The sequence below is a fragment of the Argopecten irradians genome, chromosome 10 (genome assembly GCF_041381155.1).
Source record: "Argopecten irradians isolate NY chromosome 10, Ai_NY, whole genome shotgun sequence".
NCBI classification, from domain to species: Eukaryota; Metazoa; Mollusca; class Bivalvia; order Pectinida; family Pectinidae; genus Argopecten; species Argopecten irradians.
Genome location: NC_091143.1, coordinates 1687603 through 1711224, shown reverse-complemented (window position 1 = coordinate 1711224; position 23622 = coordinate 1687603). Strand labels below are relative to the sequence as shown.

At 38.6% G+C, this 23622-nt stretch overlaps 2 protein-coding genes across 2 annotated transcripts in view; one reads left to right on the top strand and one right to left on the bottom strand.

The window, feature by feature from the left end:
* Positions 1 to 8669, bottom strand: part of LOC138332880 (arrestin domain-containing protein 3-like) — a 28982-nt gene extending 20313 nt beyond the window's left edge. Inside the window, exons 1-5 of the mRNA XM_069280876.1 lie at positions 8437 to 8669; positions 7838 to 7999; positions 6573 to 6685; positions 5730 to 5956; positions 4389 to 4571 (exon numbers count right to left, since the gene is read on the bottom strand). Coding sequence (XP_069136977.1) covers positions 4389 to 4571; positions 5730 to 5956; positions 6573 to 6685; positions 7838 to 7959 — 645 coding nt within the window. The 5' untranslated portion in view covers positions 7960 to 7999; positions 8437 to 8669. The remainder of the gene's footprint in view (positions 1 to 4388; positions 4572 to 5729; positions 5957 to 6572; positions 6686 to 7837; positions 8000 to 8436) is intronic.
* Positions 8670 to 8698: 29 nt separating this feature from the next.
* LOC138332879 (mitochondrial outer membrane protein SLC25A46-like) overlaps positions 8699 to 23622 on the top strand; it is a 32695-nt gene continuing 17771 nt past the window's right edge. Inside the window, exons 1-3 of the mRNA XM_069280875.1 lie at positions 8699 to 8906; positions 19538 to 19580; positions 19811 to 19871. Of these exons, the coding sequence (XP_069136976.1) occupies positions 8771 to 8906; positions 19538 to 19580; positions 19811 to 19871 (240 nt within the window). The 5' untranslated portion in view covers positions 8699 to 8770. The remainder of the gene's footprint in view (positions 8907 to 19537; positions 19581 to 19810; positions 19872 to 23622) is intronic.

The window sequence follows — 23622 nt, the reverse complement described above, 5'->3', positions numbered from 1 at the left end:
CTGGTGACCAACAAAGTCACTTTGTTATAACAAACCTCTGGTGACCAACAAAGTCACTTTGTTATAACAAACCTCTGGGGACCATACAGTAAAACAAGGTTATAACAAACCTCTGGGGACCATACAGTAAAACAAGGTTATAACAAACCTCTGGTGACCAACAAAGTCACTTTGTTATAACAAACCTCTGGGGACCAACAAAGTCACTTTGTTATAACAAACCTCTGGGGACCATCAAAGTCACTTTGTTATAACAAACCTCTGGGGACCATCAAAGTCACTTTGTTATAACAAACCTCTGGGGACCATACAGTAAAACAAGGTTATAACAAACCTCTGGGGACCAACAAAGTCACTTTGTTATAACAAACCTCTGGGGACCATACAGTAAAACAAGGTTATAACAAACCTCTGGGGACCATACAGTAAAACAAGGTTATAACAAACCTCTGGTGACCAACAAAGTCACTTTGTTATAACAAACCTCTGGGGACCAACAAAGTCACTTTGTTATAACAAACCTCTGGGGACCATACAGTAAAACAAGGTTATAACAAACCTCTGGGGACCAACAAAGTCACTTTGTTATAACAAACCTCTGGGGACCAACAAAGTCACTTTGTTATAACAAACCTCTGGGGACCAACAAAGTCACTTTGTTATAACAAACCTCTGGGGACCAACAAAGTCACTTTGTTATAACAAACCTCTGGGGACCATACAGTAAAACAAGGTTATAACAAACCTCTGGGGACCAACAAAGTCACTTTGTTATAACAAACCTCTGGGGACCAACAAAATCACTTTGTTATAACAAACCTCTGGGGACCAACAAAGCCACTTTGTTATAACAAACCTCTGGGGACCAACAAAATCACTTTGTTATAACAAACCTCTGGGGACCATACAGTAAAACAAGGTTATAACAAACCTCTGGGGACCAACAAAGTCACTTTGTTATAACAAACCTCTGGGGACCAACAAAATCACTTTGTTATAACAAACCTCTGGGGACCATACAGTAAAACAAGGTTATAACAAACCTCTGGGACCAACAAAGTCACTTTGTTATAACATGGTTACAACAAACCTCTGGGGACCAACAAAATCACTTTGTTATAACAAACCTCTGGGGACCATACAGTAAAACAAGGTTATAACAAACCTCTGGGGACCATACAGTAAAACAAGGTTATAACAAACCTCTGGGGACCATACAGTAAAACAAGGTTATAACGAACCTCTGGGGACCATACAGTAAAACAAGGTTATAACAAACCTCTGGGGACCATACAGTAAAACAAGGTTATAACAAACCTCTGGGGACCATACAGTAAAACAAGGTTATAATGAACCTCTGGGGACCATACAGTAAAACAAGGTTATAACAAACCTCTGGGGACCATACAGTAAAACAAGGTTATAACAAACCTCTGGGGACCATACAGTAAAACAAGGTTATAACAAACCTCTGGGGACCATACAGTAAAACAAGGTTATAACAAACCTCTGGGGACCATACAGTAAAACAAGGTTATAACAAACCTCTGGGGACCAACAAGTCAAAAACAAACCTCTGGGACCAACAAATCATTTATTATAACAAACCTCTGGGGACCATACAGTAAAACAAGGTTATAACAAACCTCTGGGACCAACAAAGTCACTTTGTTATAACAAACCTCTGGGGACCAACAAAAACACGGTTATAACAAACCTCTGGGGACCATACAGTAAAACAAGGTTATAACAAACCTCTGGGGACCATACAGTAAAACAAGGTTATAACAAACCTCTGGTGACCATACAGTAAAACAAGGTTATAACGAACCTCTGGTGACCATACAGTAAAACAGTTATAACGAACCTCTGGGGACCATACAGTAAAACAAGGTTATAACAAACCTCTGGGGACCATACAGTAAAACAAGGTTATAACAAACCTCTGGGGACCATACAAGTAAAACAAGGTTATAACAAACCTCTGGGGACCATACAGTAAAACATGGTTATAACAAACCTCTGGGGACCATACAGTAAAACTTTGTTATAACAAACCTCTGGGGACCATACAGTAAAACAAGGTTATAACAAACCTCTGGGGACCATACAAAGTCACTTTGTTATAACAAACCTCTGGGGACCAACAAAATCACTTTGTTATAACAAACCTCTGGGGACCATACAGTAAAACACTAGGTTATAACAACCTCTGGGGACCATACAGTAAAACAAGGTTATAACAACCTCTGGGGACCATACAGTAAAACAAGGTTATAACAAACCTCTGGGACCAACAAAGTCACTTTGGGACCATACAGTAAAACAAGGTTATAACAAACCTCTGGGGACCAACAAAATCACTTTGTTATAACAAACCTCTGGGGACCAACAAAAAACTTTGTTATAACAAACCTCTGGGGACCAACAAAAACTTTGTTATAACAAACCTCTGGGGACCAACAAAACACTTTGTTATAACAAACCTCTGGGGACCATACAGTAAAACACTTGTTATAACAAACCTCTGGGGACCAACACAGTAAAACAAGGTTATAACAAACCTCTGGGGACAAACATGTTAACAAACAGTGGACCAACAAAACAGTTATAACAAACCTCTGGGGACCATACAGTAAAACAAGGTTATAACAAACCTCTGGGGACCATACAGTAAAACAAGGTTATAACAAACCTCTGGGGACCAACAAAAACACTTTGTTATAACAAACCTCTGGGGACCATACAAAAACACTTGTTATAACAAACCTCTGGGGACCATACAGTAAAACAAGGTTATAACAAACCTCTGGGGACCATACAGTAAAACAAGGTTATAAAAACCTCTGGGGACCAACAAAGTCACTTTGTTATAACAAACCTCTGGGGACCAACAAAATCACTTTGTTATAACAAACCTCTGGGGACCATACAGTAAAACAAGGTTATAACAAACCTCTGGGGACCAACAAAGTCATTTGTAATAACAAACCTCTGGGACCATACAAAGTCACAGTTATAACAACCTCTGGGACCATACAGTAAAACAAGGTTATAACAAACCTCTGGGGACCATACAGTAAAACAAGGTTATAACAAACCTCTGGGGACCATACAGTAAAACAAGGTTATAACAAACCTCTGGGGACCATACAGTAAAACATGGTTATAACAAACCTCTGGGGACCATACAGTAAAAACTTGGTTATAACAAACCTCTGGGGACCATACAGTCACTTTGTTATAACAAACCTCTGGGACCAACAAAGTCACTTGTTATAACAAACCTCTGGGGACCATACAGTAAAACATGGTTTATAACAAACCTCTGGGGACCATACAAAAACACTTTGTAAACAAACCTCTGGGGACCATACAGTAAAACACAGTTATAACGAACCTCTGGGGACCATACAGTAAAACAAGGTTATAACGAACCTCTGGGGACCATACAGTAAAACAAGGTTATAACAAACCTCTGGTGACCATACAGTAAAACAAGGTTATAACAAACCTCTGGGGACCATACAGTAAAACAAGGTTATAACAAACCTCTGGGGACCATACAGTAAAACAAGGTTATAACAAACCTCTGGGGACCATACAGTAAAACAAGGTTATAACAAACCTCTGGGGACCATAAAGTCACTTTGTTATAACAAACCTCTGGGGACCAACAAAGTCACTTTGTTATAACAAACCTCTGGGGACCAACAAAATCACTTTGTTATAACAAACCTCTGGGGACCATACAGTAAAACAAGGTTATAATGAACCTCTGGGGACCATACAGTAAAACAAGGTTATAACAAACCTCTGGGGACCATCAAAGTCACTTTGTTATAACAAACCTCTGGGGACCATACAGTAAAACAAGGTTATAACAAACCTCTGGGGACCATACAGTAAAACAAGGTTATAACAAACCTCTGGGGACCATACAGTAAAACATGGTTATAACAAACCTCTGGGGACCATACAGTAAAACAAGGTTATAACAAACCTCTGGGGACCATACAGTAAAACAAAGTTATAACAAACCTCAGGGGACCATACAGTAAAACAAGGTTATAACAAACCTCTTGGGACCATCAAAGTCACTTTGTTAAAAGTATATATTTTGTTATGTACATATTACATGTACATGTATATTTTAGGAACCTTGACAGGAATGACTATGTTGTAACAATGTAAGTGTGATTATTATAAATGTGTTTTACTGTATGTGTACATTCATTCATACTAATTTTTGTGTATACTGTATTTATGTACTCTTTTCCTTGGTTTGAAAAATTGTTAAAAATCAGTAATCTTTGAAAACAACATCATGAAAAACACGACATATTCCATTTTGTTATTTTCTTCTCTACATTACAATAATGATTTACCATATGGAGACTAATTGTGGTTTTTCTGATGGATTGCGTGCCACTGTTGGTGACCTCAGCGTAGATAGGTATGCCTTCCCCGGGTACATATCCCTGTCGGTCAAGTCGCATCATACAGGTCACAGGACCTGTTTCACAACACCAACAACATCCTGTCTTAGTATCCTGCATCTGGGTTGGCATCTGAAAACACACATCTTTTTAAAAGTACATATACATGTAGACCATTGTCCTACTAATTAAATATTTTCATATCAGGAATAATTACAACCCTATATTTGTCTACAAATTTTATATAAAAAAAAATTGTGTATAGTAAATTCATTCTTTGTCACAAAACATAATTCCTGGTCCTTTTTTATGTCTGTTAATCTCATTTTCTAAGTAATTTTAAACTAAAATAATGAATTGCCAATTACTCATTCTGGTAAAGGATATATATGTTAATACATGGTATAGAACTATTAAAACTCACTTGTGTCAAACATGGTTGAATCGAATACATCGGATGAGTCCAATGTTTCAATAAGTCCTGATTTTTTTTCCTTCTTTCTATTAGTAAATAAAGCATGAATGAATGAGCATGGCTAATTTTTTTTTTATATTAGAAGTTTTAATTGACATTCAACTGTCTTCCTTTGGCTAGTTAACTTTTTATTTTCTTTCTCGAACATAAATGTATTCTAAATGATTTACTCTGTCGCAGTTAATAAACAATAGGTGTCAAATACTAGTTTTAATTACATGTTTTATTATTCGATTAAACGGTCTCTTCCTTCTTCTATATTTCAAAATTTCCTTTTTTGTGTCGAACATTTGGGTCTCAGTCAGATTGACCGAACATGACTGATCAACCGTAACAGTGCTAACAAACGTTATTGTTCGATAAAAAATGTTCTTGTTATATATTTATTGCCTATCTTAAACCAATTAGTGTGAAAACGCCAACATGAAAACAGTTGTTGGTGCAGTCAGTACAACTTCGACGTCAATGTCTTCGTGAACAGTAAAACACAGATGAGCCGATGATAGTCGAATCATCGGATAAGTCAAATATTTTGCCTTGGTCCGCTGACTCTGATTTATCTGTGTATTACTGTATCTAAAAATAAAAGTGAAGTTGTTCCTTTGTTTATTTCTGCTAAAGGCATTATTTAGAAACAAATAATGTACAGTGAAATTAAGACAATACAGTTTGATATGTACTGCCCCCCCCCCAATGGTGTTCAGGTCCAGCATGGTGATGACTATGTAACACAACCCCCTTTCCCCCCCACCACTCCCTCCACCAAAAATATTTACCCGTGCCTATGTCATATACCCCCCACTATAAATACTTACCCGTGCCTCTGGCATGGTGTTCAGGTCCAGCATGGCGATGACTGTGAATGGGTGTTGTACTCTATAGATAATTCCACCCTTAATTTTCACTTTGGCTTTGATCAGGTATCTCACATAGCCAGTCCCGCCCTCAAAGGCCGAGGGTAAGGTCTCCGGCAATACAAAGTTTACTGGGTAGTTAAAGGTCCCAGGGACGAACTCCAGGAAATCTTCATCAGCGTTTGTCACTAAAACATGGACAGTTAGTACATGGTCATCTATTTTTTGTAGGACAATTATAATTGTAAATTATAAAGAAATTTCAGGAAGTATGCCACCTTGTGTGTCTTTCATATTACTATCATCATTGATATATTTAAAATATTTTTAAAAGAATATTTGTACAGATCCAGTTGAAATTCTCTATTTTTGTAGATCACTTGATTCTAGTTAAGGCCTATAAACTTTAATCGGGACCATTAGGGAGTAATTGACTCATCCATTATTTTACACTCATTTCCTTTCTGGGAGTTTACAGTCTGTGGCATTGATTTTTTTCGCCAATAGTCATTTGGACTAGTAAATCCAAAATTTTTACTAGTCCAACTATTTAATCATTAGTCAAAATTAAATATAAAGCAATTTTGCTTCAGTCATAATCAGCTTTCTTACGATTTTGACCCAAATTACAGCCTGGATACTCAAAATGTGTTGAAAAGTATAGTATTTACCAATTTTAATCAGGCTGCTAGCCACTAGTCCAATCATATTGGTTCATTTCAATTGACACTAGTCTGGCTGTAAAATTACTAGTCATGGGCATTAGAAAAATGCTGAAAATGGCAGACTGAGTTTATTACAAACCTTGAAACAGTGGAATCTCAGTTTTGAAATAACTCTCGGTTTGACTATGGCTCTGTCTATTGTCACCAGATCCTGTGGACCAACTAGTGCGAGATTCTCCTTTAAACTTGGCATAACACCGCTGATAGAAATATAATCACATACTAAATAAAACAGGTGATTTGTTCAAATAGCTTTCTACAACAAATCACATTTTTGTAAAGTATAATTAATGAGGATATTTCTTATAGAAGGCACCCAAAACAATTACATTATGACATTAAGACAGGGGAGACAACTGTCACTGTAATGTTATGTCAGACAGGGGAGACAACTGACACTGTAATGTTATGTCAGACAGGGGAGACAACTGACACTGTAATGTTATGTCAGACAGGGGAGACAACTGACACTGTAATGTTATGTCAGACAGGGGAGACAACTGACACTGTAATGTTATGTCAGACAGGGGAGACAACTGACACTGTAATGTTATGTCAGATAGGGGAGACAACTGACACTGTAAAGTTATGTCAGACAGGGGAGACAACTGACACTGTAATGTTATGTCAGACAGGGGAGACAACTGACACTGTAATGTTATGTCAGACAGGGGAGACAACTGACACTGTAATGTTATGTCAGACAGGGGAGACAACTGACACTGTAATGTTATGTCAGATAGGGGAGACAACTGACACTGTAAAGTTATGTGAGGCAGGGGAGACAACTGACACTGTAATGTTATATCAGACAGGGGACACAACTGACACTGTAATGTTATATCATACAGGGGAGAAACTGACACTGTAATGTTATTTCAGACAGGGGAGACAACTGACAAGTATATCGGACAGGGGAGATAACTGATACTGCCATGTTATATAAGACAGAGGAGACAAATGACACTGTCATGTTATATCAGACAGGGGAGACAAATGGCACTGCCATTGGACAGGGGAGATAACTGACATTGTCATGATATCAGAAGGGGAGATAACTGACACTGTAATGCTATATCAGACAGGGGAGATAACTAACACTGCCATGTTATATTAGACAGGGGGAATGACTGACACTGCCATGTTATAGTATACATGGGAGACAACTGACACTGTAATGTTATATCAGACAGGGGAGATAACTGACACTGCCATGTGATATTTGACAAGGGAGATAACTGACATTGTCATGTAATATCAGACAGGGGAGACAACAGACACATGTCAGACAGGGGATAACACATATAATATTCTTATCTTCAGTAGAAAGTTAAAGTATACTGAAACAAACCTTTCACACGGCTGTTTTCTGTTGTATTGAACTGGACATTAGCCTGAATTGTTTGTCCAGGAGAATATACACCACTTTGGTTGTTCAGTAAGGTGATGGTGAGAGTCACTACCATGTTGTTAAGTTTTTATTGGCAGTTCCCATCAACAATATTCCTGCATGTTCAACAGAAAAAATACATATTTGCATACAACCTTGCATACAACCATACATACAGTTGTTCGGGCAGTAACATTCAATCATATGTTTTTGATTTAATGCATGAAATATTTAAAAAAAAAAACCACAATTTTATACGTTAGAAAACGTTCTTTGAACATCTATAATACATTTCTTCAAGAAAAAAATCTTCATGACAACAATATTTCGCAGCTAACGTTAGTTAACGGTTTCAGCCTCCTGGGCACCAAGAGTGATTCAAGACTGTAACGTTAGGCACTGTTTGAATGCTTCTTGAATGTTGACAGATTTGAATGTTACATACTATGTTGATGAACTATTTATAGCTATACAATATAAACCCTGTTAACATTCATTTACAGTGTTATAGCCTATACTATTTTTGGAGCAAAAAATCACACAGAACTCTTACCTGCTCGTTGACCGGAAGTGAATAATAATGCCTTAGGCCTAATCGAATGCACGCCGGTGAAAAAAAAAAGATGAAACAGTGTATTCAGGAATTCCTCTGTGACCACATACTCCAGATTCTTTATTTATGCAAGCATCTGTATATATCTGTAACGTTAAATCAAAATTATTTGTAAACCGTATTTTGTAGTATATCTTAATTAAGTTTTATTGAACTTCTGAGTGTTTGCATTGAAAGTATTTCTATCCGAACGCATCTGTCAAACGGAACACATTTCCCGACATGCAATGCAAGTGAGTGGAAGTTACCGGTTCCTGATCGAGGAGCAAAAACAATGAGTGACCGTTCCTTTGTGCAAGAAAGAAACCGAAGGCAGTCTTTTAGGCATCATGAACCGCGACAGGATGATGCATTTTATGAGAGAACCGGTAGATCACACCAGCAGCCACAGGAAAATCGTGGACAATCAGGTTTGAAAAAATAAAGCAAGGGAAATAACTCTAAACGCATGATTCAATGTCAAGTGGGACAAAAATGTGTTTGTTGAAAACACAGGGGATAAGCGCGGTCCCACTTCACATACAAATATTGTAAGATGAAAACAATAGCCCTTCCCGAGTATGATCCTTCCCACGACTACATTATCGATGCATACTCACAGGCGTCTGCTTCTGGTTTTATAAAAATATAATAACCTACCCCTACTACGTTCATATAGTAGGGGTAGGATATTTTATTTTTCCAAAAGCCAGATGCAGACGCCTGTGGTACACTTATGTAACAGGAGAGGAGAAAATGTAGCGGCCAGACCAGGTTCACTTGTCAGTCAATATAATTACAGGTGATTGACAAGGCGGCTCATTGGTTCCTTAACCGACCGGTGTTTAGTTATCTGGCGGCCACCAGAAAAATTAAGTGGCGGCCGCTAGATAATTAAACTGTAAAAAAACAAGAAAAAAATTACAACTTGTTTCCATTAACATAAAATCAATTTTGAAGACTTATAAGAATATACACGAGTACCGAGCAATGAACAGCAGATGAATGATTAATAAAATACTAGTCTTGTGGAAGTTGTGAGATTGTAGACCCGGCCGTGGCGGTGTGAGAGTGCAATCTTTGTTGAGTATTGTTGTACATATCTTTGACAGCTACCGGAAGGAGTGTTACTTCTATTTGTGTTCTACTTTCACTTTCAATCTGTTATCTCTCTTCTCATTGGCTACTTTCTGTTCTCTATTCTCATTGGTCTTTTCTGGTATAAATTCCGACTTTCTATTTCTCTCGAGTAGTCTGGACAAAGCTCCGAGAGCTGGTCAGACTCTCTTTCTCCTTTCTTTCTGTCTATTTCCTGACTTGTCCACACGTGAGGTGGGTGTGTTGTTCCTCTGTTCTATTTGTAATATGTCTCCGTGTGTGTGTGTAATCTCTATACACAGGCGAAGCCAGTGGCTGACCTGGCAGGTGTGAACGTTGCGTTATGTACTGTATGTCCTTCCGATAGCCTCTATGTCTAGGGGTTTCTGTCTCGAGAATTATATTGTGTTTTATACTTGCTAATAAAATATTCGTTAAATGTTTCACTGTGTTGTTTCTATCATTGCGGAACCCCAAACAGAATCAGGGTTTGAATATATGTAGGCACAGTCCTACTACAGTCTAATATATATTATACGTTGGGGGTGAAATGTCATCATATATGGTGCGAAACATCTGGGGGCGAACCAACTTTGGGGCTAACTGTCTGGGGGCTAACCAAAGTTGGGGCGAAATGTCTGGCATTCAGATACTCTGGCCCTGACACCAGACTTAGACATTATGATATATAGATGTCTAGTTTACTAGCCCGACGTCCTGGGCTAGTGAATTTCAGGTCAGGGCTAGTGGCTTCACGATCATTACTAGCCCGTGGGCTAGTGAAAATTTCTGTTAAAATCCTATATTCACATTGAAATTTCAGTTGTAAATCAGCAGTTTAGCTTTTTATTGCCAATTAGAATTCTACTAGCAGTAAATGTGTCGTCAAAACTGAAGCAAACGATATCGATGCATACCACAGGTGGTTCCCAAACGTAAATAACATTCTTCATCTAGGTGCATCAAACGTTTTGTTATGTAATTGATGAAAGTTAAGCGCTTGAGTGACCCAGATGGCCATGTGTTTGCCGATGTTGCTGACAGACAGGGAACGGGAAAATCTAGATTTCTTGACTCTAGATAAGAATCAATTATGAAGTGACAGTTTTATTATCTAGCATCATTATCATTTTAGTGTTATAAATTTGAGTATATGAGGGTTGGATTCAGAAAGTACTACTGCTGTGAGATGGATAGCGAATCATTTTGAAGTGATTAAAATACACGGTAAAATGTTGTCATGTACACTTGCAGATACATAGGTATGCTTAGTTAACACAGTTGACACAAATTAACCCACTGAATGTTTTTCAAAATAACTTTAATAATGGTTTCATAATTATAGGTACAATATTTTTGCATATTTTCATCTATCTTTCGCATATTTTTATGATATATTGAAAACTTAAATCAGCAGTACTAATTAATAATCATTTACAAAATATTTCATAGTAAATTGTAAAATTGATTTTGTGTAGTTCTTGGAATAAATCTATATGAAATTGGCATTATTTGATTCAAATACGAATGTATCATGCAAATGTTACTAGATAAAGGTTTTTTTCAATGCTCAGAAAATTAGGGAAAATAGGTAAGTGTTCAGTAAAACAGTAGTTTCAATTAAAGATTTTTTTACAGAATTTTCATGAACTGTACTATTTACTAAATTCATCATACCTATAAAATGAAAACAGTAGGTAATAAATACTGATTGTTCACTTTACATTTTCCTGCTAAGCTTTTAATATCAAAGTTAAACTTTATTAGATATATACGGATTATGTTTTCTTTCTACTGATAGTTTTAAAGGAAATATCTGAGTGAAATAAGAACCATAATTTTAAATCTAAAGTATTTTGCATGTGATGGCATTGTTGCCTTGTCAATATTGAATCAAGAATGTTTTTACTAAATGAATACCTGGTACCTGTGAAACAATCTGTGCGATATCTTTATTAGCAGAATGGTATTTAACACACTGTACTTGTTCTGTACAGGTTTGTAAAAAATCCAGATCGAGTAAAATGCACATATAAAAACTAACAAAAAATAGGGCTAGTAGACTTCTGATCAGGGCTAGTGAAAAATTGATGCTACTAGCCCTTGGGCTAGTGCAAAATTTTCAGAATTGTACACCCCTGACATTATGATATATAGATGTCTAGTTTAGGGTCAGAGCGCACTGCTATATCATAACGTGGAATAAGCCGACACTGTTTGGTATGGGACCAGGTCACCTCCGATTCAGATTGACCACCGAGAAGCACCACTAACCTTAGTCTATTCAACAAATGAATATTATATCTAGGAGGGAGGTGGGATACTAGCAACGGCAGCAGACTGGGAGATGAGGGCTGACATCCACCAACGCATGAGATTTCCAGAGGAAGTTGTGTCAACACCCCTTCACCCAGACATTGTGTTGTGGTCCCGGAACTCTAAGCAGGTCCTTATGGTGGAACTCACAGTACCATGGGAGGACAGGATTGAAGAGGCACACGAGAGGAAGAGGCTGAAGTACCAGCAACTCGTGGAGGATTGCCAGGAACAAGGTTGGAGGACATGGTGCCTTCCAGTGGAGATCAGATATCGAGGGTTCCACAGGCAGTCATTGTGTAGAACTATGAGATTGCTGGGCGTCGTGGGAGCAGAAAGGAAGAAGTTGGTGGGAGCAGTGAGCTGACAGGCAGAGGCGGCATCAGGAGGAAGAGGGACGAGCGATGGAGTGGTCACCAGCAACAGTGCTAGACACACCCGGTGATGAGTCCGAGGACATCACTACACAGACGTGATGCAGCAGGCAGAATTAAGCTGTAGCAACAACCAGACAGGATGCTGCAGTGACATCGAGGCAGCAGCAAGAGCAGGTCAGTGCCTGGCTGGGATTGATCAACCCATTCGGCGAACCTCTTGAGGACGTCATGGATTAAGCGCCGAAACGTCTGAGGAAGGAGGACCATCAAACCCTATGATGGAACTGGCCAGCATTGGAAGATTCCGATGTATTCAAGGTATAGGTACTACCCAAATTAGCAATCTGTCAAGATTAAAGGTGATTTGCATACTATGAGAAAATGCATGGCGATGACGATGAGGGAAATTTAAAGTTGCAGAAAAGAAACTACTGTGTTGACACAATAGAACGTGCATGTGTGATGAAATAGATGGCGATGAGTAGATAAATTATTCATTCGTTGAAAAGACCAAGGTAAGTGTCTATTCTCGGTGATAATATTTTGTAAGTAGTCTGAATTGGAGATGACCTGGCCCGATACCAATGGTGTTGGCATAGCACTTCTTTTTGAAAATCCCTCACTGTTACATGATCACGTCTTCCTCCCCTGATGTGTCAAAGCTCTAAAGATTCTGTAATAGACCCTTACAAGGATTAGGTCAACCTTACCTGAGTTTCCAGACTACAGTTTAGAGGGCTTGAGCTTAGCTATAAAAGAGTCTTGAGGAGGAATTCCAATAGAGATATAACTAGCTTCTCCTTCCTCGTCTTTGTCCTAGACATACCAGACTTTGATACTGTGACCACACGGGTGTCCTAGACATATCAGACCTTGATACTGTGACCACATGGGTGTCCTAGACATACCAGACCTTGATACTGTGACCACATGGGTGTCCTAGATATACCAGACCTTTTTTTTTTTGTATTTTTTTATTTTTCAGAAGTTTTCAAAATGTAAAAGTTACATTAGATATCAGCACACAAATCATTCATAGTCTTCATTCACTCATTCATCATCATCATCATCATAGTAAATATATTTACTCAATATACAACTCAGTTCGCATCATCATTACCATGATCATCATCATTGTCAAAATATCCTTACTACATGTATTTTAATAACATGGTCAATAAATTTTAAATCTTATATTTTGATATCATAATCAAAGTTATTACGTGTCCTCTTATCCTCAAACATAACATTATATATGAGATCATCCACAAAGACATCATTAATAGAGAACGATAATTGTATGAGGTAGTCATTGTACATTTTACATGTAAGCATCCAAATTGATCTGAATGGGTTTTATTTTTTTTTTAAGTATTTTTAATTGATTTGTGTACAAACAAACAGAACAAACATACCAAACCTAATTAGGAGAGAGAGAGAGAGAAAGAGAGAGAGAGAGACTGATAGACAGAAACAAGCAGACAGAGACAGACACATAGACAGACAGACAGACAGAGACAGACACACAGACATGTAGACAGACTGACAGACTGACAGACAGACAGAGAGACACACAGAGAGACAGACAGAGAAAGAAAGGTGGGGTGTAACTATGAGACAACAAATATTCAACATTGCAAGAAAAGTAAAAGCAAAATTTGATTAATTGTGGCAATAATATTCAAGATCGGGAAGATAAATAAGCAAGAGAGTTGAAAAAAAAAAAAAAAAAAAAACAAAAAAAAAAAAAAGAAACCTGGGCAAATAATGTATACCTTTTACAATGCTACCAGTTTTTCCCATTTCTTCCAATTCTTATCAAACTTTTCTTTAGCAGAATCACCTTTACTAGTAGCTATATATTTTTGTACCCTATAGTGGTCCTTGATAGTGTTGATTAAAGTATTTATACTTAAGGAGTTATGCAGACATCTCATCTTGTAAATATAATGTTTGATTATAATGAGAATTTCATTATCTATCCCATTATTTTTCAGATTCTGTGAAAGAAGACCAAATAGATATGATTCTTTATTAAAATTGAAGGGAATGACGAGTGCATCTAAAAGATTTTCAAAAGTATAAAGAAGGTTCTGAACCTCTTGACATTCCCACAGCACATGAATAATAGTCTCAGTTTCAGAATTACAGAGAACACATAATGGAGAAATGACAACATGAGATTTAAAAAAGTAGAGAGTTTGTAGTAAGAATATGATGATTAACTCTATATTGAAACCATTGAAGCTTTGTATTTTTAGTGATAGTGAAAGGAAGTTTGAAAATTTTATTCCAAGTAGGATTGTCAAAGTCAAAAGTCTTATTCCATTTTTTCTGTCCAGTTGGAATTACATTATTTTTAATAAGAAAGTTGTAACAGTGTTTAGATCCTTTGGACTTCACAAGAAATAATTCCAGGTTAATTGGAATGTAAGGATATACAACATTAGCATATGGGAGAGCTGCATTGGTGCAATATTTCTTGACTGCGGATAACACACTTAGATAATGTAGAAAAATTACTGTGAATTTGATATTTTTGAGTAAATTCATCAAAGTTAAAAAAAGTACCTGCGGTTTTATCCTTCACTAGATCTTGTATCACTATAACTCCTTTCTGATACCAGTCCTTCATAAAAATATATTTTTTTCCTATAGTAATTTCCTCATTGTACCAGATAGGGGTTTTCATATAAAATTGATGTTTGTTAACATTCTTCTTGTAACTAGAATGCAAATGCTGATAGGCTTTAAATACATCAAACCAAAAACTATTATTACATTTATTTTGACACACTCTTACATATTCAAGCCCACAGTTAGCTAACAAATCTATGTTTATATATGTTTTGAGAATCACTTGCCATTTAGATGTACTAAGAAGAGCTCTTCTTATCCAACTGACTTTGAGAGAGTCAATGAAGGCCTTAATATTTACCATTTTAAGTCCTCCTTCATTATAGTTTTGTATCAAAATATCCCTTTTAACCTTATCTATTTTACTATCCCATAGAAATTCATAGAGAACAGAGTTAATTTTGGAAAGAAATTTTTCATCTGGGTTTGGCAGAGATATAAATAAATGATTGAATTGGGAAATAAGTAGTGATTTGATTATATGTATTTTGCCAATTGGAGTTAAAATTCTCCTATTCCATGATTTTATGAGAGATTTAAGTTTTATCAGTTTTTTGTCAAAATTTAACTTGGGTATCATATGCAGATTAACATGATAATCAATTCCTAGAAGAGTGAAACTCTCTTGCCCCCACTGAAGATCTAGTTCTGGAAGAAATGTATCCGAGCTATATTTTTTGCTTCCGATCCATACCACTTGAGTTTTCGAAACATTCATTTTAAGTCCTGATATATTAGCAAAATGTCTTAATTCTTTTATTGATTCCCTAAGTGATTTCTCTAAACCATCTAGTGCCAGTGAGGTATCATCCGCGTATTGCGATAAGAGTATTGGACAGCCATTAATATCAATTTCCTTTTATTCCTTCATTATGTCGTAATTTAATTGCCAAAATTTCTGCGCATAGAATAAAAAGATATAAGGAGCTATAGGGTCGCCTTGACGACAGCCTCTTTTAATTGGAAAAAATGAAGATAAATTCCCACCTTGATTAATAGTAGCACTAGCATTGTTGTGAAAGGTTTTTACCCAATTTATTATACTGTTCCCAAAACCAAAAAAATGTAAAACTTTTTCTATAAAAAACCCAAGAGACCGAATCAAAAGCTTTTTCAAAATCAATCATTAAAAACATACCTGGAATATCATTTTCTTCTGTATATTGCATGACATCATAGACAAGTCTGGTATTTTCGCCGATATAACGCCCCTTTAAAAACCCAGTCTGATCATTATCAATTATTTCATCCAAAACTGATTTAAGTCTACGAGCTATGGTACCTGATGCTATTTTATAGACAACATTCAAAAGAGTTATTGGCCTCCAATTTTTTAAGAAATGTCTGGATTTATCTCCCTTAGGGATACATGAGATGATACCTTGTCGTTGCGAGATAGATAGATATACCAGACCTTGATACTGTGACCACACGGGTGTCCTAGACATATCAGACCTTGATACTGTGACCACATGGGTGTCCTAGACATACCAGACCTTGATACTGTGACCACATGGGTGTCCTAGACATACCAGACCTTGATACTGTGACCACATGGGTGTCCTAGACATACCAGACCTTGATACTGTGACCACATGGGTGTCCTAGACATACCAGACCTTGATACTGTGACCACATGGGTGTCCTAGACATACCAGACCTTGATACTGTGACCACATGGGTGTCCTAGACATACCAGACCTTGATACTGTGACCACATGGGGTGTCCTAGACATACCAGACCTTGATACTGTGACCACATGGGTGTCCTAGACATACCAGACCTTGATACTCTGACCACATGGGTGTCCTAGACAAACCAGACCTTGATACTGTGACCACATGGGTGTCCTAGACATACCAGACCTTGATACTGTGACCACATGGGTGTCCTAGACATACCAGGCCCTGATACTGTGTCCACATGGGTGTCCTTGACATACCAGACCTTGATACTGTGACCACATGGGTGTCCTAGATATACCAGGCCTTGATACTGTGACCACATGGGTGTCCTAGACATACCAGACCTTGATACTGTGACCACACCGGTGTCCTAGACATACCAGACCTTGATACTGTGACCACATGGGTGTCCTAGACATACCCGACCTTGATACTGTGACCACATGGGTGTCCTAGATATACCACGCCTTGATACTGTGACCACATGGGTGTCCTAGACATACAAGGCCTTGATACTGTGACCACATGGGTGTCCTAGATATACCAGGCCTTGATACTGTGACCACATGGGTGTCCTAGACATACCAGACCTTGATACTGTGACCACATGGGTGTCCTAGATATACCAGACCTTGATACTGTGACCACATGGGTGTCCTAGACATACCAGACCTTGATACTGTGACCACATGGGTGTCCTAGATATACCAGGCCTTGATACTGTGACCACATGGGTGTCCTAGACATACCAGGCCTTGATACTGTGACCACATGGGTGTCCTAGACATACCAGACCTTGATACTGTGACCACATGGGTCGTCCTAGATACAACCAGGCCCTGATACTGTTACCACATGGGTGCCCTAGACATACCAGGCCTTGATACTGTGACCACATGGGTGTCCTAGATATACCAGACCTTGATACTGTGACCACATGGGTGTCCTAGACATACCAGACCTTGATACTGTGACCACATGGGTGTCCTAGACATACCAGACCTTGATACTGTGACCACATGGGTGTCCTAGATATACCAGGCCCTGATACTGTGACCACATGGGTGTCCTAGACATACCAGACCTTGATACTGTGGCCACATGGGTGTCCTAGATATACCAGGCCTTGATACCATGACCACATGGGTGTCCTAGACATACCAGGCCTTGATACTGTGACCACATGGGTGTCCTAGACATACCAGACCTTGATACTGTGACCACATGGGTGTCCTAGACATACCAGACCTTGATACTGTGACCACATGGGTGTCCTAGACATACCAGACCTTGATACTGTGACCACATGGGTGTCCTAGATATACCAGGCCTTGATACTGTGACCACATGGGTGTCCTAGACATACCAGGCCTTGATACTGTGACCACATGGGTGTCCTAGACATACCAGACCTTGATACTGTGACCACATGGGTGTCCTAGACATACCAGACCTTGATACTGTGACCACAGGGGTGTCCTAGACATACCAGGCCTTGATACTGTGACCACATGCGTGTCCTAGATATACCAGGCCTTGATACTGTGACCACATGGGTGTCCTAGACATACCAGACCTTGATGCTGTGACAACATGGGTGTCCTAGACATACCAGGCCTTGATACTGTGACCATATGGGTGTCCTAGATATACCAGGCCTTGATACTGTGACCACATGGGTGTCCTAGATATACCAGGCCTTGATACTGTGACCACATGGGTGTCCTAGATATACCAGGCCTTGATACTGTGACCACATGGGTGTCCTAGACATACCAGGCCTTGATACTGTGACCACATGGGTGTCCTAGATATACCAGACCTTGATACTGTGACCACATGGGTGTCCTAGACATACCAGACCTTGATACTGTGACCACATGGGTATCCTAGATATACCAGGCCTTGATACTGTGACCACATGGGTGTCCTAGACATACCAGACTTTGATATTGTGACCACATGGGTGTCCTAGACATACCTGACCTTGATACTTTGACCACATGGGTGTCCTAGATATACCAGGCCTTGATACTGTGACCACATTGGTGTCCTAGACATACCAGGCTTTGATACTGTGACCACATGGGTGTCCTAGACATACCAGACCTTGATACTGTGACCACATGGGTGTCCTAGACATACCAGATCTTAATACTGTGACCACATGAGTGTCCTAGATATACCAGACCTTGATACTGTGACCACATGGGTGTCCTAGACATACCAGATCTTAATACTGTGACCACATGAGTGTCCTAGATATACCAGGCCTTGATACTGTGACCACATGGGTGTCCTATACATACCAGGCCTTGATACTGTGACCACATGGGTGTCCTAGATATACCAGGCCTTGATACTGTGACCACATGGGTGTCCTAGATATACCAGGCCTTGATACTGTGACCACATGGGTGTCCTAGATATACCAGACCTTGATACTGTGACCACATGGGTGTCCTAGATATACCAGACCTTGATACTGTGACCACATGGGTGTCCTAGATATACCAGGCCTTGATACTGTGACCACATGGGTGTCCTAGATATACCAGACCTTGATACTGTGACCACATGGGTGTCCTAGATATACTAGACCTTGATACTGTGACCACATGGGTAGTTGTTTTGGGTGCTAAATTTATAACAGGAGAGAAGAAAATAAAGCAGCCAGACCTGGATTCGAACCTTGCCATTGGATCTGAGCTGAACACTAGTTGGATGCTCTTCCGATTGATTTACCTGGTCACTGATGATTGATTGGCCCAGTTAGTCCAATCTTGCTATATCATTAACTAAGATAAAATAAAATGTAATATTGTGGAATAAAAACTAAAAATTTCCTTTCCCCATACATTTTCAAAAGAAAGTACATTATGTGCAATTGAACCATATAAGCTTTCAGAGAAATAGTTATGTAATTTCATTAAATTATTTTATTTCAGAACAAATTCAGACATTTGCTGGATGGGCCATAGGACTATCAAGGTTAGTTGTTACTGTCTACATAGGGTGAGGTACGTGATTGAAGACTGAGAAAAGTCTGAAGTTGAAAGGATACCATTATTCAATAACTTTTTTTTAGAGATTATGCTCAGTAGTTGGACTGTAATAAACTGAATGCAGAATCACATCGGCCATGCAGATGTTAAGTATATTGTATATGATTTATGTTCAAAAGAATCACTACCATGCACCACGTTTCTTTTATTTTACAGTAGTGTGTTTGCAGAACACATCCTCTCGCATCCATGCATAGTTCTACGCAGGCAATGTCAGGTTTGTTTCTGTATTGAATTGTATGTCTATTTGTATGTACATGTCTACAATGTCAAAGTGACTTGTTAAGTCTACAAGGTGAAATTTTCAATACTGATAGTAAAGACTAGAAGAAGATAAACTTTATTACTATTGTTCGGTCTAGACTACAATGTCAAGTTTGTTACTTATTCAGTTTTTTCAGTATTGAAGATGTTTAAAATTGTTTCTGTGGTAAATTTGTTAATATCATGATACAAACAATTTGTTACCTGTCTGTAGTGTAGATGATGTGTTACCTGTCTGTAGTGTAGATGATGTGTTACCTGTTTGTAGTTTAGATGATGTGTTACCTGTCTGTAGTGAGATGATGTGTTACCTGTCTGTAGTTGAGATGATGTGTTACCTGTTTGTAGTTGAGATGATGTGTTACCTGTCTGTAGTTTAGATGATGTGTTACCTGTCTGTAGTGTAGATGATGTGTTACCTGTCTGTAGTTGAGATGATGTGTTACCTGTCTGTAGTTGAGATGATGTGTTACCTGTCTGTAGTTTAGATGATGTGTTACCTGTCTGTAGTTAGATGATGTGTTACCTGTCTGTAGTGTAGATGATGTGTTATGTCTGTAGTTTAGATGATGTGTTACCTGTCTGTAGTTTAGATGATGTGTTACCTGTCTGTAGTTTTGATGTGTTACCTGTCTTAGTGAGATGTGTTACCTGTCTGTAGTTGAGATGATATGTTACCTGTCTGTAGTTGTTACCTGTCTGTAGTTGAGATGATGTGTTACCTGTTTGTAGTTGAGATGATGTGTTACCTGTCTGTAGTTCTAGATGATGTGTTACCTGTCTGTAGTTGAGATGATGTGTTACCTGTCTGTAGTTGAGATGATGTGTTACCTGTCTGTAGTTGAGATGATGTGTTACCTGTCTGTAGTTGAGATGATGTGTTACCTGTCTGTAGTTAGATGATGTGTTACCTGTCTGTAGTTGAGATGATGTGTTACCTGTCTGTAGTTAGATGATGTGTTACCTGTCTGTAGTTGAGATGATGTGTTACCTGTCTGTAGTGTAGATGATGTGTTACCTGTCTGTAGTTGAGATGATGTGTTACCTGTCTGTAGTGAGATGATGTGTTACCTGTCTGTAGTTCTAGATGATGTGTTACCTGTCTGTAGTTGTAGATGATGTGTTACCTGTCTGTAGTTGAGATGATGTGTTACCTGTCTGTAGTGTGAGATGATGTGTTACCCATGTCTGTAGTTGTGATGATGTGTTACCTGTCTGTAGTTGAGATGATGTGTTACCTGTTCTGTAGTTGAGATGATGTGTTACCTGTCTGTAGTTGAGATGATGTGTTACCTGTCTGTAGTTGTAGATGATGTGTTACCTGTCTGTAGTTTAGATGATGTGTTACCTGTCTGTAGTTTGAGATGATGTGTTACCTGTCTGTAGTTGAGATGATGTGTTACCTGTCTGTAGTTTAGATGATGTGTTACCTGTCTGTAGTTGAGATGATGTGTTACCTGTCTGTAGTGTAGATGATGTGTTACCTGTCTGTAGTTTAGATGATGTGTTATTACCTGTCTGTAGTTGAGATGATGTGTTACCTGTCTGTAGTTGAGATGATGTGTTACCTGTCTGTAGTTGAGATGATGTGTTACCTGTCTGTAGTGTAGATGATGTGTTACCTGTCTGTAGTTGAGATGATGTGTTACCTGTCTGTAGTTGAGATGATGTGTTACCTGTCTGTAGTTGAGATGATGTGTTACCTGTCTGTAGTTGAGATGATGTGTTACCTGTCTGTAGTTCTGATAATGTGTTACCTGTCTGTAGTTGAGATGATGTGTTACCTGTCTGTAGTGTGAGATGATGTGTTACCTGTCTGTAGTGTAGATGATGTGTTACCTGTCTGTAGTTGAGATGATGTGTTACCTGTCTGTAGTGTGAGATGATGTGTTACCTGTCTGTAGTTGAGATGATTGTGTTACCTGTCTGTAGTTGAGATGATGTGTTACCTGTCTGTAGTTGAGATTGATGTGTTACCTGTCTGTAGTTGAGATGATGTGTTACCTGTCTGTAGTGTGAGATGATGTGTTACCTGTCTGTAGTTGAGATGATGTGGTTTACCTGTCTGTAGTTGACTGTTGCATGGATGTGTTACTCTGTCTGTAGTTGAGATGATGTGTTACCTGTCTGTAGTTGAGATGATGTGTTACCTGTCTGTAGTTGTAGATGATGTGTTACCTGTCTGTAGTTTAGATGATGTTACCTGTCTGTAGTGAGATGATTGTTTTACCTGTCTGTAGTTGATGATGTGTGTCTGTAGTTGAGATGATGTGTTACTGTGTCTGTAGTGTAGATGATGTGTTATATCCTGTCTGTCATTGTGATGATGTGTCTACCCCTGTCTGTAGTTGTTGATGTGTTACCTGTCTGTAGTTGAGATGATGTGTTACCGTGTCTGTAGTTGAGATGATGTGTTACCTGTCTGTAGTTGAGATGATGTGGTATACCTGTCTGTAGTAGTTGTGTGTTACTGTCTGTAGTGTTGAGAGATGATGTGTTACCTGTCTGTAGTTAGAGATGATGTGTTACCTGTCTGTAGTTTGAGATGATGTGTTACCATGTCTGTAGTTGAGATGATGTGTTACCTGTCTGTAGTGTAGATGATGTGTGTAACCTGTCTGTAGTTGAGATGATGTGTTACCTGTCTGTAGTGTAGATGATGTGTTACCTGTCTGTAGTTTAGATGATGTGTGTACCTGTCTGTAGTTGAGATGATGTGTTACCTGTCTGTAGTGTAGATGATGTGTTACCTGTTTGTAGTCGTTGATGATGTGTTACCTGTCTGTAGTTCTGATGATGTGTTACCTGTCTGTAGTTGTAGATGATGTGTTACCTGTCTGTAGTTTAGATGATGATGTGTTACCTGTTCTGTAGTTCGATAGATGATGTGTTACCTGTCTGTAGTTCTAGATGATGTGTTACCTGTCTGTAGTGTAGATGATGTGTTTCGCACCTTGTTTTCGTAGTTTAGCATGATGTAGTTACCATGTCGGTAGTTGAGAGATGTGTTCATACCTGTTAGTGTAGAGTGATGTGGTACTCTGTCTGTAGTTGAGATGTGTGTACCTGTCTGTAGTTGATGATGTGTTACACTGTAGTTACCTGTACTGTCTGTAGTTGAGATGATGTGTTACCTGTTCTGTAGTGTAGATGATGTGTTTTACCTGTCTGTAGTTGAGATGATTGTGTAACCTGTCTGTATGTGTTGAGAGTTGATGTGTTACCTGTCTGTAGTTGAGATGATATGTGTTACCTGTCTGTAGTTGAGATGACGCATGTGTTATATAGAGTCTGTAGTGTAGATGATGTGTTACCTAGTCCTGTAGTGTAGATGATGTGTTACCTGTCTGCTAGTCTGAGATGATGATGTCGTTACCCTGTCTGTAGTTGTGTTACCTGTCTGTAGTTGAGATGGTGTTACCTGTCTGTAGGTTACCTGTCTGTAGTTCTGATGATGTGTTACCTGTCTGTAGTTGAGATGATATGTTTACTGTCTGTAGTGTTGTTACCGTGTCTGTAGTTGAGATGATGTGTTACCTTGTCTGTAAGTTCTGAGATGATGTGTTTACCTGTCTGTAGTTGAGATGATATGTTAACTGTCTGTAGTTAGTTACCTGTCTGTAGTTGAGATGATGTTTTGTTACCTGTCTGTAGTTGAGATGATGTGTTCACCTGTCTGTAGTTGTCTGATGATGTCACCGTTA